Source organism: Bombina bombina, chromosome 3 (genome assembly GCF_027579735.1).
Source record: "Bombina bombina isolate aBomBom1 chromosome 3, aBomBom1.pri, whole genome shotgun sequence".
In the NCBI taxonomy this organism is placed as follows: Eukaryota; Metazoa; Chordata; class Amphibia; order Anura; family Bombinatoridae; genus Bombina; species Bombina bombina.
In genome coordinates this window covers 155,833,040-155,849,701 of record NC_069501.1, presented here as the reverse complement: position 1 = coordinate 155,849,701, position 16,662 = coordinate 155,833,040, and the positions used below count along the sequence as shown (strand labels likewise).

At 40.5% G+C, this 16,662-nt stretch overlaps 1 protein-coding gene across 1 annotated transcript in view; it reads right to left on the bottom strand.

Moving 5' to 3' along the window:
• The window catches only part of SAMSN1 (SAM domain, SH3 domain and nuclear localization signals 1), a 365,841-nt gene that overhangs the window by 21,368 nt on the left and 327,811 nt on the right, over nt 1-16,662 (bottom strand). Inside the window, exons 13-14 of the mRNA XM_053705191.1 lie at nt 5,475-5,626; nt 2,708-2,914 (exon numbers count right to left, since the gene is read on the bottom strand). Coding sequence (XP_053561166.1) covers nt 2,708-2,914; nt 5,475-5,626 — 359 coding nt within the window. The remainder of the gene's footprint in view (nt 1-2,707; nt 2,915-5,474; nt 5,627-16,662) is intronic.

Sequence of the window (16,662 nt, the reverse complement as noted above, 5' to 3'; positions counted from 1 at the left end):
AACCTTACACTACAATTAAATAAATTACATTAATTAAATACAATTAACTAAATTACAAAAAACAAACAAACACTAAATTACACAAAATAAAAAATATATGATCAAATATTTAAACTAATTACACCTAATCTAATAGCCCTATCAAAATAAAAAAGCCCACCCAAAATAAAAAAAAACCCTAGTCTAAACTAAACTGCCAATGACCCTTAAAAGGGCCTTTTGCAGGGCATTGCCCCAAAGAAATCAGCTCTTTTACCTGTAAAAAAAATACAAACACCCCCCCAACAGTAAAACCCATCACCCACACAACCAAACCCCCCAAATAAAATCCTATCTAAAAAAACCTAAGCTCCCCATTGCCTTGAAAATGGCATTTGGATGGGCATTGCCCTTAAAAGGGCATTTAGCTCTTTTTCTTTGCTTAAACCCTAAGCTAAAAATAAAACTCACCCAATAAACCCTTAAAAAAACCTAACAGTAACCCCCGAAGATCCACTTACAGTTTTTGAAGACCGGACATCCATCCTCAACGAAGCCGGGAGAAGTCTTCATCCAAGCGGCAAGAAGTCCTCAACGAAGCCGGGAGAAGTCTTCATCCAGACGGCAAGATGTGGTCGCCCATGCGGGCAGAAGTCTTCATCCAGACGGCATCTTCTATCTTCATCTTTCTGACGCGAAGCGACTCCATCTTCAAGACATCCGGCGCGGAGCATCCTCTTCTTTCGATGGTCACTGAAGAATGAAGGTTCTTTTAAATGATGTCATCCAAGATGGCGTCCCTTGAATTCCGATTGGCTGATAGAATTCTATCAGCCAATCGGAATTAAAGGTGAAAAAATCCTATTGGCTGATCCAGTTAGCCGAAAAAGTGTGCAGTACAGCTATACCTGCAAGACTCATAATAGCAGCGGTAGTGAAATAGAGCCATAATGCTGCTTTTTCACTCATAACGCAAAACTCGTAATCTAGCTGAGAGTTAACTATTCTCATATTATATAAATAAGTTATTAAAAAATGATACCATATTGTTGATAAACACATTAGGGGAGATGAGGAGCTAATATATAAGGTCTTTTATGCTAGAGAAATATACCAGGCAAGATCAAATATTTTTTGTGTTGTTATACCTTAGGGTGTGGCATTGCAGTGTCCACCAATAAAGCTTTGAGAGCTGTACATATCAGCCTGTACAAATCATTACTACAGACTAGTTGTGCACAAATGTGCATTTCCCATTACAGTATTGAAATAAATATCTTTAATCTAAAAGAACAATGTATCCAGGAAAACAACTAATAAGAGTTTAGATGAAGGAATACAATCTCAAATGGGTTGGACTCTCCAACTCCCTTATTGGGAGGTTGATTTATTCTGCTGATTCTTGTTTAAATAGCTTTATATACATTTTACGTATTGCTTTCAACAGGCAAAAACAGCTATTTTAAATGATAAAATAAAAGTAAAATAACTATTTTTAAACAATCATTCCAGCAGGTAAAATGGATCATTGGGAACAAATTAAAGGAGAGAAAATCTTACTGTATGATGTCGGTTTAATATAAATATTTGAAACAGTTGAACAAAAATGGAATGTTGTCTGTGAATATATATCAACTCAACAGTCTAACTGATACAAACTCCTAACACATGAGATTAATCATATGTTGCTATTATTAAATGCAATAATATTAGTGAATAACTTACATGAAATGAAGTGTTAAACACATTTTTAATAAACTCATCATTACATTAATGTTCAATAATTTTATACCCAGATACAGATACATTTCTGGCTAGAAATAGAATTCTGGGATATGATTGCTTGTGTTAAATGGGTCACGTTTTAAAAAAATCACTTTCTCGTGCTTCTTCTAATTTTTTTTAACCACTCTCTCTCATGCTTTCCAAATGTGCTGTCTTTCAACATGAAATTAAAGTTCTTTCTCACTATCACATTCACCTTTGTCTATGTAAAACAACCTCTAGATGGACTTTTCATAATCCATCTTTGCTCATTGCAGTACACCTTGTTCATTGTCTCTCCATATCCTCCAAAATGACACTTAAAGACCGGCCTACACAACATTCTAATGTAATGTATCATCTCAGCTTCCAACTTTCTTTAGATACAGACACAACTTATGTCTCTCTTAGGGGACAATTCTCAACAATGTGCCAGCATGGAGAAATATTAGAAGCTTATTGTATAGTAAAATAAGTATCTCTCCTCCGGTAAAAATTTAAATGCACATAGTTGAATTAGTCTGTCAACAAGTACTGTGTTTAAAATGCTGATGCTCGGGGCATACTTAAATACACATTTGAAACAGTTATAGCTTTTATTAGAAACATCCTTGCTAATACATGTATATTACAAAAATGTTTCTAGTCAAAACTGAAATGCATTGATGTGGATTACAATTTTAGCTGGAATGTCCCTTTAAATTGAATTTAGAGCATCCCTTAAAGAAACCTTGTAGCAATAGCAATGCTTCTTATATAATCTTACCAGACCAGAGAGCTTCTAAGAATCAAGCCCTTAGTAATTTATCAACCATTGCCGTCATATTTATTGTCCATTTCTTAAATTGAAAATGCACTTTCAGGGAAGCCAATGATTAAGTATCATATCCTTCACTATATAAATGTTCCTGCAACAATATAGTATCTGTTTGCCTTAAATCCTATTAAAATGTGGTCTACCAACCTGTAGATTGAGCCTCTCCAGAAGTTCTTCCATAGTCTTAGGCTTTGGCCTTTTGCTCCGTCTTCTCTTTATTATTTTTTTTGGTTGAATCTCCTCTTCAAAGATAATATCAACATATATAAATTTGAAATTACCCACTTTATTGTTCAGCATGCCTGTCCAAATACCCATTGGAGTTTTGTAGATGATATCTATAATATCTCCTTTCTAGGAAGATAAAACATGGAAGATAAAGATTTAATAAATGTAGAAACTGTTCCATACATAGTTATAAAGTTGACTGTTTGCATTGTATGTGCAGGACATGAGCAAATATGATTATTTGAGTGTAATAATGCTATGTAATAGATTGTTTACTAGTTTATTTGAATGTTATGTACCAGACGTGCGCAGACAAAAAAATGTTTTGGACAAATCATTCTTCATACATATTTTCTTTTTATTTCATCCAATATTTGTTTGAGGTTGTTTGGAATTTGTTTGTTAATTAAATATGAATCAAATACATTTTTTTCTCATTCATTTATTTATTATTTTTTTGTTAAAGAAGTGTTTAGCTATACTTTTTGGATAAATACAACAAACATGAAGAAATTCATCTTTGTTTTTTACATTCATCTGAAAATGAATGCACATGTCTATCATATTCATAATAATAGTTTTACAGGAAATGTAAAATAAAAACAGCCAACTCTAATATAAACCATAATAGGTTTGTTGATTCACTAATGTGCTTTTTACTTCTATTTTGTCTCTTCATCCTATAGTGATTTGTGATGAAGGAAGATATTTATAATGTAGTTGATTAAAACAGTAACAACAGTAACATTGCATAATCAACAAATTCATAAGAAAAAGAAATGTAAAAGTTCCCCCCATTTCCCCTGCTCCTTTGTCATGTGACATCCATCAGTCAATTACAAACGCATATGTACACTATATTGCCAAAAGTATATGGACACGTGACCATCCCACTTGTATGAGCTTGTTTGATTTCCCATTCCATGGGCATTAATATGGAGTTGCCCCTCCCCCTTTGCAGCTGCTAGTCTTCTGGGAAGCTTTTTCCAAAAGATTCTGGAGTGTGAAGTCAGGGCTCTGTTCCGGTCCCTCATGTTCCTCCACACCAAACTTGTCAAACCATAACTTCATGAAGATCACTTTGTGCACAGTGGCACAGTTGTACTGGAACAGGTAAGGGCCTTCCCCAAAATGTTGTTACAAAGTTGGAAGCGACAAATTATCAAAGGGGCCTAGCCCAGCCATGAAAATCAGCCATAGACCATTTTCCCCTCCGCCATCAAATTTTACAGTAGGTAGTATGCATTCCAATAGATAGTGTTCTCCTGGTATCCGCCACACCCATATTCTTCCATCAGACTGCCAGAAAGTAAAACATGATTCATCATTCCAGAGAATACATTTCCCTTGTTCAGGAGTCCAGTTGTGGCATGCTTTACACCACTCCGGCCAACGCTTGGCATTGCACATGTTGATATGAGGCTTGTGTACAGCTTCTTGGCAAGGGATTTCATGAACCTCATAATGTACAGTTTTTGTGCTGATGTTGTTTGGAACTCTATGGTAAGTGATACAACAGATGATAGGCAATTTTTACTAGCTATGGGCGTTAGCTTCGCTCTGTGAGTTTGTGTGCTCTACCACTTTGTGGATAGACTGTAATGCTCGTGGGATATTTCCCTATTAGACCAATCCTGGCCAGTAGTCTTCTTATCCCGGCGCCAAGTAGCAAGATAAGGAAATATCCCAGAACTGAGGATGCAATTCAATACTCACAGTAGAGATGAGTACACAGGGAAGTAGTCCCAGACAGGTCGAGGAAGGCACAAGAAAGACAGTCCAATCTTTCAGGGTACCAAAGGGTAATGCAGAGAGTGGTGAATAACGCAAAGGCCAGCAACAGGCAGGTAATACAAGGAATCAGCAGTTCAGGGGTTAAAACAGGAAAGTGGTCAGAGACAAGCAAAGTTCAGCAACAGTAAAGCAATGCAGAGCATCAGCAGTTCAGGGGTTAATCTGTAGATTGGTCTGAGACAAGCAGAGTTCTGCATCAATAAGGCAATCCAGCAGTTCAGGGGTTAATTAGTAGAGTGTGGCAACGTCCACAAGAAGACAGAGCAACGTGACATAGACTGTTGTTGATCCTGGACACTTACAGTTCACAATTATGGCACTTACAGTTGACCAGGGCAGATCTAGGAGGACAGATATTTCACAAATATACTTGTGGGAAAACTGATATCCTGTGACAGTGCAATGTTTAAAGTCACTGAGCTCTTCAGTATGATCCATTCTATGGCCAATATTTGTATATAGATATTTTATGACTGTGTGCTGGATTTTATGCAGCTGTTAGCAGTTGGTTTGGCTGAAACCTGAACTCAATAATTAGTAGGTGTGTCCACATACTTATGGTCATATATTGTTTACTCTGTGAACTCTTGGGCATGCTCAGTAGTAGCTGAGACCTCAGAAAGTGTACATATAAATCAACTGTGCACATTTTGAAAGTGGAAGAAAATGTGATTTTTTTTTTTATTGAATGTGCTTTATTCATATCCTAAAAGTTTAATTTTGACTTTAAAACTTCACAAGTGCCCTCTGTTGTGAAGGTGTAATCGGAAACAGTTAATGGTAAAAATATCTACATTTGATTGAAAATAAATCAGGGTAACTGCCATCACTTCACTCAATTTCATTTTTGAAAGCATGCACGAGTTAAACACGTAAATAGTGATTGCCTTACCTTAATTTTTAGGGAATCTGTGTCATATGGGCTAGGAGTAAAGTCAGTATGAACTTTTGCTCGGCCACAGAAAGGTCCAGTGTATGGGATATCTTCGTCAAGTCTAAAGCTGTCCCTGTTACTGGTAGCGTCTGAAGAGCTGGTTACACCACCTACACAGGTATTTATATCTATTAAATGAATGACTTTTTTACCTTGGTATAGAACATATTCTTGCAGTATGGAATATTCATTTAATAAACGTATAGCTGAGAATATTTTGTAAATAGAATTCCTACTTACGGAGTGAATGACAATCCTTTAGAATAACGTATATATTGTTTTTCAAATGAAAATTAACATTAAAGTCTATGGAAATGTTTGTAGAAAAATAATTAAATAAACTTTTCTAAAGGATTGCACCTCTACATGTTAGTAGATTTGGTAGCATTACCAGCATTACTTGTAATTATTTGCATGTGAAAGGGAATCATATCCATAATCTTGATTGATTTGGTCTACAAGCTAGTAGCTTACATTACAGAGGTAGAGGGATGTTACTGATTTGCTGCATCACTTGAAAGTAACTGATCACATGAATATGAATATGTAAAAATTGAAGATATTTACCTCCATATCTTCCCAGTAACCACATGCCACCATAGAGGGTCTTTATGCATCCAATTTGGATGCTTTCTCTGGCACAGTAACTTTATTTTACTCTTCGGTTCAAGGAAGTTTACTCTGAAATATTACTAGGGCTCAGGGAAATGCCACAACATTATAGCTAAACCCCATAGGATTACAGCAAAGCAAAATATGAACTCAACACTGATGACATTAATTGACTGTTTTTTTTTACATACAGATGAAAGTAAGAATGGTAACAGCTCACACAACAGAAACTGCCTTAACACAAGATGTCCTACACTACAGACCAGCTACTGAAGAATTAAATACAAGTGGGACAAAACTAAGGGAGCAGAGGGGAAAAAAAACATATAGGATTTCAAAAATACAGGTTATGTGCAATACAAAAACGTTTATAAAGGGCACTTGGGCTTCCTGATATTCAAAACCTCACAGATCAAGCAAAATATTCTAAGAAGTCTCATCTTTACAGCAAGACCCTTAAAATGTAGAAACACATATTTTATCTTGAGAAATGTTTATTTTGCTATGTGGTGTTCTTTCTGTGAAACATAGACACCTACATTACATTACAAGGTCTAAGAAAAATCCCAAAAGATTTTGCGTGATTTATCTCCATGACGACAAGGTTTTGAATATCAGGCCCTTTGGAAAAACTCTGATATACTTAAACCACATATACTTTGCAAACCAAATAAGCATAACTCTCAACACCAAGCTTAATTGCTTCAAAATGAATATACTGACCAAATAAAATATTTCATAGTAAGACTATGGCCCCTATTTATGAAAGTCTGGCGGACCTGATCCGACAGTGCGGATCAGGTCCGCCAGACCTCGCTGAATATGGCGAGCAATACGCTCGCCGTATTCAGCATTGCACCAGCAGCTCACAAGAGTTGCTGGTGCAACGCCGCGCCCTGCAGACTCGCGGCCAATGGGCCGCCAGCAGGGGGGTGTCAATCAACCCGATCGTACTCGATCGGGTTGATTTCCAGCGATGTCTGTCCGCCTGCTCAGGACAGGTTATGGAGCAGCGGTCTTTGTGACCGCTGCTTCATAACTGCTGTTTTTGGCGAGCCTGCAGGCTCGCCAGAAACACGGGGCATCAAGCTCCATACGGAGCTTGATAAATGTGCCCCTAAGAATCCAGATAATCATTCAGTCCATATCACTCAATGCTAACTCTAGGCCTTACAATTTAGGAGTGCAAACTAAATATCAAAGGGGCACTGGGTACTAGTGGGGAACCCCTTTTCCCCCTATTACTATGATCTCCTATTATTTCTCCAATTGATCTGTATAGAGCACAGAGTAAAAATAAAATAAAATGAGGGTATCTTATACATTTGAGATATGGGTCTGCATGGCACCCCTTTTGAATCAACATTGTAAAATTATTTTGTAGATTTCATTAAATGTTAATTCAAATTGTGTAATATTTTTTAAACGTATTGCAGAATGGATAACTAAATCTAATATAACGTTATTTCTCTTGTTAAGTGTATCCAGTCCACGGATCATCCATTACTTGTGGGATATTCTCCTTCCCAACAGGAAGTTGCAAGAGGATCACCCACAGCAGAGCTGCTATATAGCTCCTCCCCTAACTGTCATATCCAGTCATTCTCTTGCAAGCCTCAACCAAGATGGAGGTCGTAAGAGGAGTGTGGTGTTTTATACTTAGTTTATTCTTCAATCAAAAGTTTGTTATTTTTAAATGGTGCTGGAGTGTACTGTTTATCTCAGGCAGTATTTAGAAGAAGAATCTGCCTGCGTTTTTCTATGATCTTAGCAGAAGTAACTAAGATCCATGGCTGTTCTCACATATTCTGAGGAGTGAGGTAACTTCAGAGAGGGAATGGCGTGCAGGTTTTCCTGCAATAAGGTATGTGCAGTTAATATTTTTCTAGGGATGGCATTTGCTAGAAAATGCTGCTGATACCGAACTAATGTAAGTAAAGCCTTAAATGCAGTTATAGCGACTGGTATCAGGCTTATTAATAGAGATACATACTCTTATAAAAATGTAATATAAAATGTTTGCTGGCATGTTTAATCGTTTTTATATGTATTTGGTGATAAAACTTATTGGGGCCTAGTTTTTTTCCACATGGCTGGCTTGAATTCTGCCTAGTAACAGTTTCCTCAGGCTTTCCACTGTTGTAATATGAGTGGGAGGGGCCTTTTTTAGTGCTTTTCTGTGCAGATAAAAATACTGACAGAGACATTCAGCTTCTCTCTGCATGATCCAGGACATCTCTGGAGGGCTCAAAAGGCTTCAAAGTCATTTTTGAGGGAGGTAAAAAGCCACAGTAGAGCTGTGGCAGTTGTGACTTTGAAAAAACAAAAACAAAAAAAAAACGTTTTTGTCTTTTATTATTCAGTTTTGGGTATTAAGGGGTTAATCATCCATTTGCAAGTGGGTGCAATGCTCTGCTAACTTGTTACATACACTGTAAAAATTTTGTTAGTGTAACTGCCTTTTTTCACTGTTATTTCAAATTTTGACAAAATTTGTGTTTCTTAAAGGTGCAGTAACGTTTTTTATTTTGCTTGTAAACTTGTTTAAAGTGTTTTCCAAGCTTGCTAGTCTCATTGCTAGTCTGTTTAAACATGTCTGACACAGAGGAAACTACTTGTTCATTATGTTTGAAAGCCATGGTGGAGCCCCATAGGAGAATGTGTACTAAATGTATTGATTTCACCTTAAACAGTAAAGATCAATCTTTAACTATAAAAGAAATATCACCAGAAGATTCTGACGAGGGGGAAGTTATGCCGACTAACTCTCCCCACGTATCAGACCCTTCGCCTCCCGCTCAGGGGATGCACGCTAATATGGCGCCAATTACATCAGGGACGCCCATAGCGATTACCTTGCAGGACATGGCTGCAATCATGAATAATACCCTGTCAGAGGTATTATCCAGGTTGCCTGAATTAAGAGGCAAGCGCGATTGCTCTGGGGTTAGGAGAAATACAGAGCGTGCAGATGCTGTAAGGGCCATGTCTGATACTGCGTCACAATATGCAGATCATGAGGACGGAGAGCTTCAGTCTGTGGGTGACATCTCTGATTCGGGGAAACCTGATTCAGAGATTTCTAATTTTAAATTTAAGCTTGAGAACCTCCGTGTGTTGTTTGGGGAGGTATTAGCTGCTCTGAATGACTGTAAAACAGTTGCAGTACCAGAGAAATTGTGTAGGCTGGATAAATACTATGCGGTACCGGTGTGTACTGATGTTTTTCCTATACCTAAAAGGCTTACAGAAATTATTAGCAAGGAGTGGCATAGACCGGGGGTGCCTTTTTCCCCACCTCCTATATTTAGAAAAATGTTTCCAATAGACGCCACTACACGGGACTTATGGCAGACGGTCCCTAAGGTGGAGGGAGCAGTTTCTACTTTAGCAAAGCGTACTACTATCCCAGTTGAGGACAGTTGTGCTTTTTCAGATCCAATGGATACAAAATTGGAGGGTTACCTTAAGAAAATGTTTATTCAACAAGGTTTTATTTTACAGCCCCTTGCATGCATTGCGCCTGTCACGGCCGCGGCGGCATTCTGGTTTGAGGCCCTGGAAGAGGACATCCATACAGCTCCATTGACTGAAATTATTGACAAGCTTAGAACACTTAAGCTAGCTAACTCATTTGTTTCTGATGCCATTGTTCATTTGACTAAACTAACGGCTATGAATTCCGGATTCGCCATCCAAGCGCGTAGGGCGCTATGGCTTAAATCCTGGTCAGCTGACTTGACTTCGAAGTCTAAATTACTCAACATTCCTTTCAAGGGGCAGACCTTATTCAGGCCTGGTTTGAAGGAAATTATTGCTGACATTACTGGAGGTAAGGGTCACACCCTTCCTCAGGACAGGGCCAAAGCAAAGGCCAGACAGTCTAATTTTCATGCCTTTCGAAATTGCAAGGCAGGTGCAGCATCAACTTCCTCCGCTTCAAAACAAGAGGGAACTTTTGCTCAATCTAAGCAGGCCTGGAAACCTAACCAGTCCTGGAACAAAGGCAAGCAGGCCAGAAAGCCTGCTGATGCCTCTAAGACAGCATGAAAGAACGGCCCCCTATCCGGCGACGGATCTAGTAGGGGGCAGACTTTCTCTCTTCACCCAGGCGTGGGCAAGAGATGTTCAGGATCCCTGGGCGTTGGAGATCACATCTCAGGGATATCTTCTGGACTTCAAAGCTTCCCCTCCACAAGGGAGATTTCATCTTTCAAGGCTATCTGCAAATCAGATAAAGAAAGTGGCATTCCTACGCTGTGTGCAAGACCTAGTTATGGGAGTGATCCATCTAGTTCCGCGGACGGAACAAGGACAGCGTTTTTATTCAAATCTGTTTGTGGTTCCCAAAAAAGAGGGAACCTTCAGACCAATTTTGGATCTAAAGATCTTAAACAAATTCCTCAGAGTTCCATCTTTCAAAATGGAAACTATTCGGACCATCCTACCCATGATCCAAGAAGGTCAGTACATGGCCACAGTGGACTTAAAGGATGCATACCTTCACATACCGATTCACAAAGATCATCATCGGTTTCTAAGGTTTGCCTTTCTAGATATGCATTACCAATTTGTAGCTCTTCCCTTCGGGTTGGCTACAGCCCCGAGAATCTTTACAAAGGTTCTTGGCTCACTTCTGGCGGTTCTAAGACCGTGAGGCATAGCGGTGTCTCCGTATCTAGACGACATCCTGATACAGGCGTCAAGCTTTCAAGTTGCCAAGTCTCATACAGAGATAGTTCTGGCATTTCTGAGGTCGCACGGGTGGAAAGTGAACGAGGAAACAGAATTTATGCTTACCTGATAAATTACTTTCTCCAACAGTGTGTCCGGTCCACGGCGTCATCCATAACTTGTGGGAATATTCTCTTCCCCAACAGGAAATGGCAAAGAGCACAGCGAAAGCTGTCCATATAGTCCCTCCTAGGCTCCGCCCACCCCAGTCATTCGACCGACGGACAGGAGAAAAAATAGGAGAAACCATAAGGTGCCGTGGTGACTGTAGTTAAAGAAAGAAATTCATCAAACCTGATTAAAAAACCAGGGCGGGCCGTGGACCGGACACACCGTTGGAGAAAGTAATTTATCAGGTAAGCATAAATTCTGTTTTCTCCAACATTGGTGTGTCCGGTCCATGGCGTCATCCATAACTTGTGGGAACCAATACCAAAGCTTTAGGACACGGATGAAGGGAGGGAGCCAATCAGGTTACCTAAACAGAAGGCACCACGGCTTGCAAAACCTTTCTCCCAAAAATAGCCTCCGAAGAAGCAAAAGTATCAAATTTGTAGAATTTGGCAAAAGTGTGCAGGGAAGACCAAGTCACTGCCTTACATATCTCATCAACAGAAGCCTCGTTCTTGAAGGCCCATGTGGAAGCCACAGCCCTAGTAGAGTGAGCTGTGATGCGTTCAGGAGGCTGCCGTCCGGCAGTCTCGTAAGCCAATCGGATGATGCTTTTTAGCCAAAAGGAAAGAGAGATAGCAGTAGATTTTTGACCTCTCCTCTTGCCAGAATAAACGACAAACAGAGAAGACGTTTGTCTGAAATCCTTTGTTGCTTCTAAATAGAACTTTAAAGCACGAACTACATCTAAATTGTGTAACAAATGTTCCTTCTTTGAAACTGGATTCGGACACAAAGAAGGCACAACTATTTCCTGGCTAATATTCTTGTTGGAAACAACCTTTGGAAGGAAACCAGGTTTAGTACGCAAAACAACCTTATCTGAATGGAACACCAGATAGGGCGGATTACACTGCAAAGCAGATAACTCAGAAACTCTTCTAGCAGAAGAAATAGCAACTAAAAACAGAACTTTCCAAGATAACATCTTGATATCTATGGAATGTAGAGGTTCAAACGGAACCCCTTGAAGAACTGAAAGAACTAAATTCAGACTCCAGGGAGGAGTCAAAGGTCTGTAAACAGGCTTGATCCTGACCAAAGCCTGAACAAAAGCTTGAACATCAGGCACAGCTGCCAGTCGTTTGTGTAACAAGACAGATGAAGCAGAAATCTGTCCCTTTAGAGAACTCGCTGATAATCCCTTATCCAAACCTTCTTGTAGAAAGGAAAGGATCCTAGGAATTTTGATCTTACTCCATGAGAATCCCTTGGATTCACACCAACAGATATATCTTTTCCATATTTTATGGTAAATTTTTCTAGTTACAGGTTTTCTGGCTTGTACCAGAGTATCTATTACAGAATCCGAAAACCCACGCTTAGATAAAATCAAGCGTTCAATTTCCAAGCCGTTAGCTGGAGGGAAACTAGATTTGGATGTTCGAATGGACCTTGTACTAGAAGATCCTGTCTCAAAGGTAGCTTCCATGGTGGAGCCGATGACATATTCACCAGGTCTGCATACCAAGTCCTGCGTGGCCACGCAGGAGCTATCAAGATCACAGAGGCCCTCTCCTGCTTGATCCTGGCTACCAGCCTGGGAATGAGAGGAAACGGTGGAAACACATAAGCTAGGTTGAAGGTCCAAGGCGCTACTAATGCATCCACTAGAGTCGCCTTGGGATCCCTGGATCTGGACCCGTAGCAAGGAACCTTGAAGTTCTGACGAGACGCCATCAGATCCATGTCTGGAATGCCCCATAATTGAGTCAACTGGGCAAATATCTCCGGGTGGAGTTCCCACTCCCCTGGATGGAATGTCTGATGACTCAGATAATCCGCCTCCCAGTTTTCCACTCCTGGGATGTGGATCGCAGATAGGTGGCAGGAGTGATCCTCCGCCCATTTTATTATTTTGGTCACTTCTCTCATCGCCAGGGAACTCCTTGTTCCCCCCTGATGGTTAATGTAAGCAACATTCGTCATGTTGTCTGATTGGAATCTTATGAATCTGGCCTTTGCTAGTTGAGGCCAAGCCCTGAGAGTATTGAATATCGCTCTCAGCTCCAGAATGTTTATCGGGAGAAGAGACTCTTCCCGAGACCATAGCCCCTGAGCTTTCAGGGATTCCCAGACCACGCCCCAGCCCACTAGACTGGCGTCGGTCGTGACGATGACCCACTCTGGTCTGCGGAAGCTCATTCCCTGGGACAGGTGATCCTGGGTTAGCCACCAACGGAGTCTCTGGTCTTCTGACCTACTTGAATCACTGGAGACAAGTCTGTATAGTCCCCATTCCACTGTTTCAGCATGCACAGTTGCAATGGTCTTAGATGAATTTGCGCAAAAGGAACTATGTCCATTGCTGCAACCATCAACCCTACTACTTCCATGCACTGAGCTATGGAAGGTCGTGGAACAGAGTGAAGAACTTGACAAGCGTTTAGAAGTTTTGACTTTCTGACATCTGTCAGGAAAATCTTCATTTCTAAAGAATCTATTATTGTCCCCAAGAAAGGAACTCTTGTCGACGGAGACAGGGAACTTTTTTCTATGTTCACTTTCCATCCGTGAGATCTGAGAAAGGCCAGAACGATGCCTGTGTGAGCCTTTGCCTTTGAAAGAGACGACGCTTGTATCAGAATGTCTTCCAAGTAAGGTGCCACTGCAATGCCCCTTGGTCTTAGAACCGCTAGAAGGGACCCGAGTACCTTTGTGAAAATCCTTGGAGCAGTGGCTAGCCCGAATGGGAGAGCCACAAACTGGTAATGTTTGTCCAGAAAGGCGAACCTTAGGAACTGATGATGGTCTTTGTGGATAGGAATATGTAGATACGCATCCTTTAGATCCACGGTAGTCATAAATTGACCCTCCTGGATTGTAGGTAAAATCGTTCGAATAGTTTCCATTTTGAACGATGGCACTCTGAGAAATTTGTTTAGGATCTTTAAATCCAGAATTGGTCTGAAAGTTCCCTCTTTTTTGGGAACTACAAACAGATTTGAGTAAAAACCCATTCCTTGTTGCACGGTTGGAACTGGGTGTATCACTCCCATTTTTAACAGGTCTTCTACACAATGTAAGAATGCCTGTCTCTTTATTTGGTTTGAAGATAAGTGAGACATGTGGAACCTTCCCCTTGGGGGTAGTTCCTTGAATTCCAGAAGATAACCCTGAGAAACTATTTCTAGTGCCCAGGGGTCCTGAACATCTCTTGCCCAAGCCTGAGCAAAGAGAGAGAGTCTGCCCCCTACTAGATCCGGTCCCGGATCGGGGGCTACTCCTTCATGCTGTTTTGGTAGCAGCAGCAGGCTTCTTGGCCTGCTTACCCTTGTTCCAGCCTTGCATCGGTTTCCAAGCTGGTTTGGTTTGTGAAGCATTACCCTCTTGTCTAGAGGCTGCAGAGTTGGAGGCCGGTCCGTTCCTGAAATTGCGAAAGGAACGAAAATTAGACTTATTCTTGGCCTTGAAAGGCCTATCTTGTGGAAGGGCGTGGCCCTTACCCCCAGTGATGTCTGAGATAATCTCTTTCAATTCTGGCCCAAAAAGGGTTTTACCCTTGAAAGAGATATTAAGCAATTTTGTCTTGGAAGATACATCCGCTGACCAAGACTTTAGCCAGAGCGCTCTGCGCGCCACAATTGCAAACCCTGAATTTTTCGCCGCTAATCTTGCTAACTGCAAAGCGGCATCTAAAATAAAGGAATTAGCTAACTTAAGTGCGTGAATTCTGTCCATAACCTCCTCATACGGAGTCTCTCTACTGAGCGACTTTTCTAGTTCCTCGAACCAGAACCACGCTGCTGTAGTGACAGGAATAATGCACGAAATAGGTTGCAGGAGGTAACCTTGCTGTACAAAAATCTTTTTAAGCAAACCCTCCAATTTTTTACATAGGATCTTTGAAAGCGCAATTATCCTCGATAGGAATTGTAGTGCGCTTGGCTAGTGTAGAAACTGCCCCCTCGACCTTAGGGACTGTCTGCCATAAGTCCTTTCTGGAATCAACCATAGGAAATAATTTCTTAAATATAGGAGGGGGGACAAAAGGTATGCCAGGCTTCTCCCACTCCTTATTCACTATGTCCGCCACCCGCTTGGGTATAGGAAAAGCATCGGGGTGCACCGGAACCTCTAGGAACTTGTCCATCTTGCACAATTTTTCTGGAATGACCAGGTTGTCACAATCATCCAGAGTAGATAGCACCTCCTTAAGCAGTGCGCGGAGATGCTCTAATTTAAATTTAAATGTCACAACATCAGGTTCTGCCTGTTGAGAAATTCTACCTGAATCAGAAATTTCCCTATCTGACAAAACCTCCCTCATGGCCACTTCAGATTGGTGTGAGGGTATGACAGAGCAATTATCATCAGCGCCCTCCTGCTCTACAGTGTTTAAAACAGAGCAATCGCGCTTTCTCTGAAAGGCATTTTGGATAAAATAATTGCTATGGAGTTATCCATTACTGCCGTCAATTGTTGCATAGTAACAAGCATTGGCGCGCTAGAAGTACTAGGTGTCTCCTGCGTGGGCAAAACTGGTGTAGACACAGAAGGAGATGATGTAGAACTATGTCTACTCCCTTCATCTGATGAATCATCTTTATTATCTGTGGCAGTACTGTCCTTACTTTGTTTGGACGCTATGGCACAATTATCACACAATTTTGAAGGGGGAGACACATTGGCTTCCATACATACAGAACATAGTTTATCTGAAGGCACAGACATGTTAAACAGGCTTAAACTTGTCAATAAAGTACAAAAACCGTTTTAAAACAAAACCGTTACTGTCTCTTTAAATTTTAAACAGGGCACACTTTATTACTGAATATGTGAAAAACTATGAAGGAATTGTTCAAATTTAACCAAATTTTCACCACAATGTCTTAAAGCATTCAAAGCATTGCACCCCAAATTTCAGACCTTTAACCCTTAAAATGAGGAAACCGGAGCTGGTTACAGTTTTAACCCCTCTACAGTCCCAGCTACAGCCTTTGCTGCGACTTTACCAAACCCAGGGGGGTATACAATACCAAATGAAGCCTTCTAGGAACCTTTTCAACTACTTTCAGACCCACACACATGCAGCTGCATGTCCTGCTCTCAAAAGTAACTGCGCAGTAATGGCGCGAAAATGAGGCTCTGCCTACTACAGAGAAGGCTCTTCCTGACTGGGAAGGTGTCTAAACCAGTGCCTGACGTAAAAAAACGTTCCCCAAAGTTTATAAAGTGTGAATTTCAACATAAAGCTGTATAAAATGCCCAAATAAAGCAATCGATCTAGCCCATAAAAGTGTCTACCAGTTTTATAGCCCATATTAAGCCCTTTATTCTGTTTGAGACTAAGAAAATGGCTTACCGGTCCCCATGAGGGGAAATGACAGCCTTCCAGCATTACACAGTTTTGTTAGAAATATTGCTAGTCATACCTTAAGTAGAAAAGTCTGCCAACTGTTTCCCCAACTGAAGTTATCTCATCTCAACAGTCCTATGTGGAAACAGCAAACGATTTTAGTTACTGCTGCTAAAATCATATTCCTCTCACAAACAGAACTCTTCATCTTTTTCTGTTTCAGAGTAAATAGTACATACCAGCACTATTTTAAAATAACAAACTCTTGATAGTAGAATAAAAAACTACAACTAATCACCACATACTCTTCACCATCTCCGTGGAGATGCT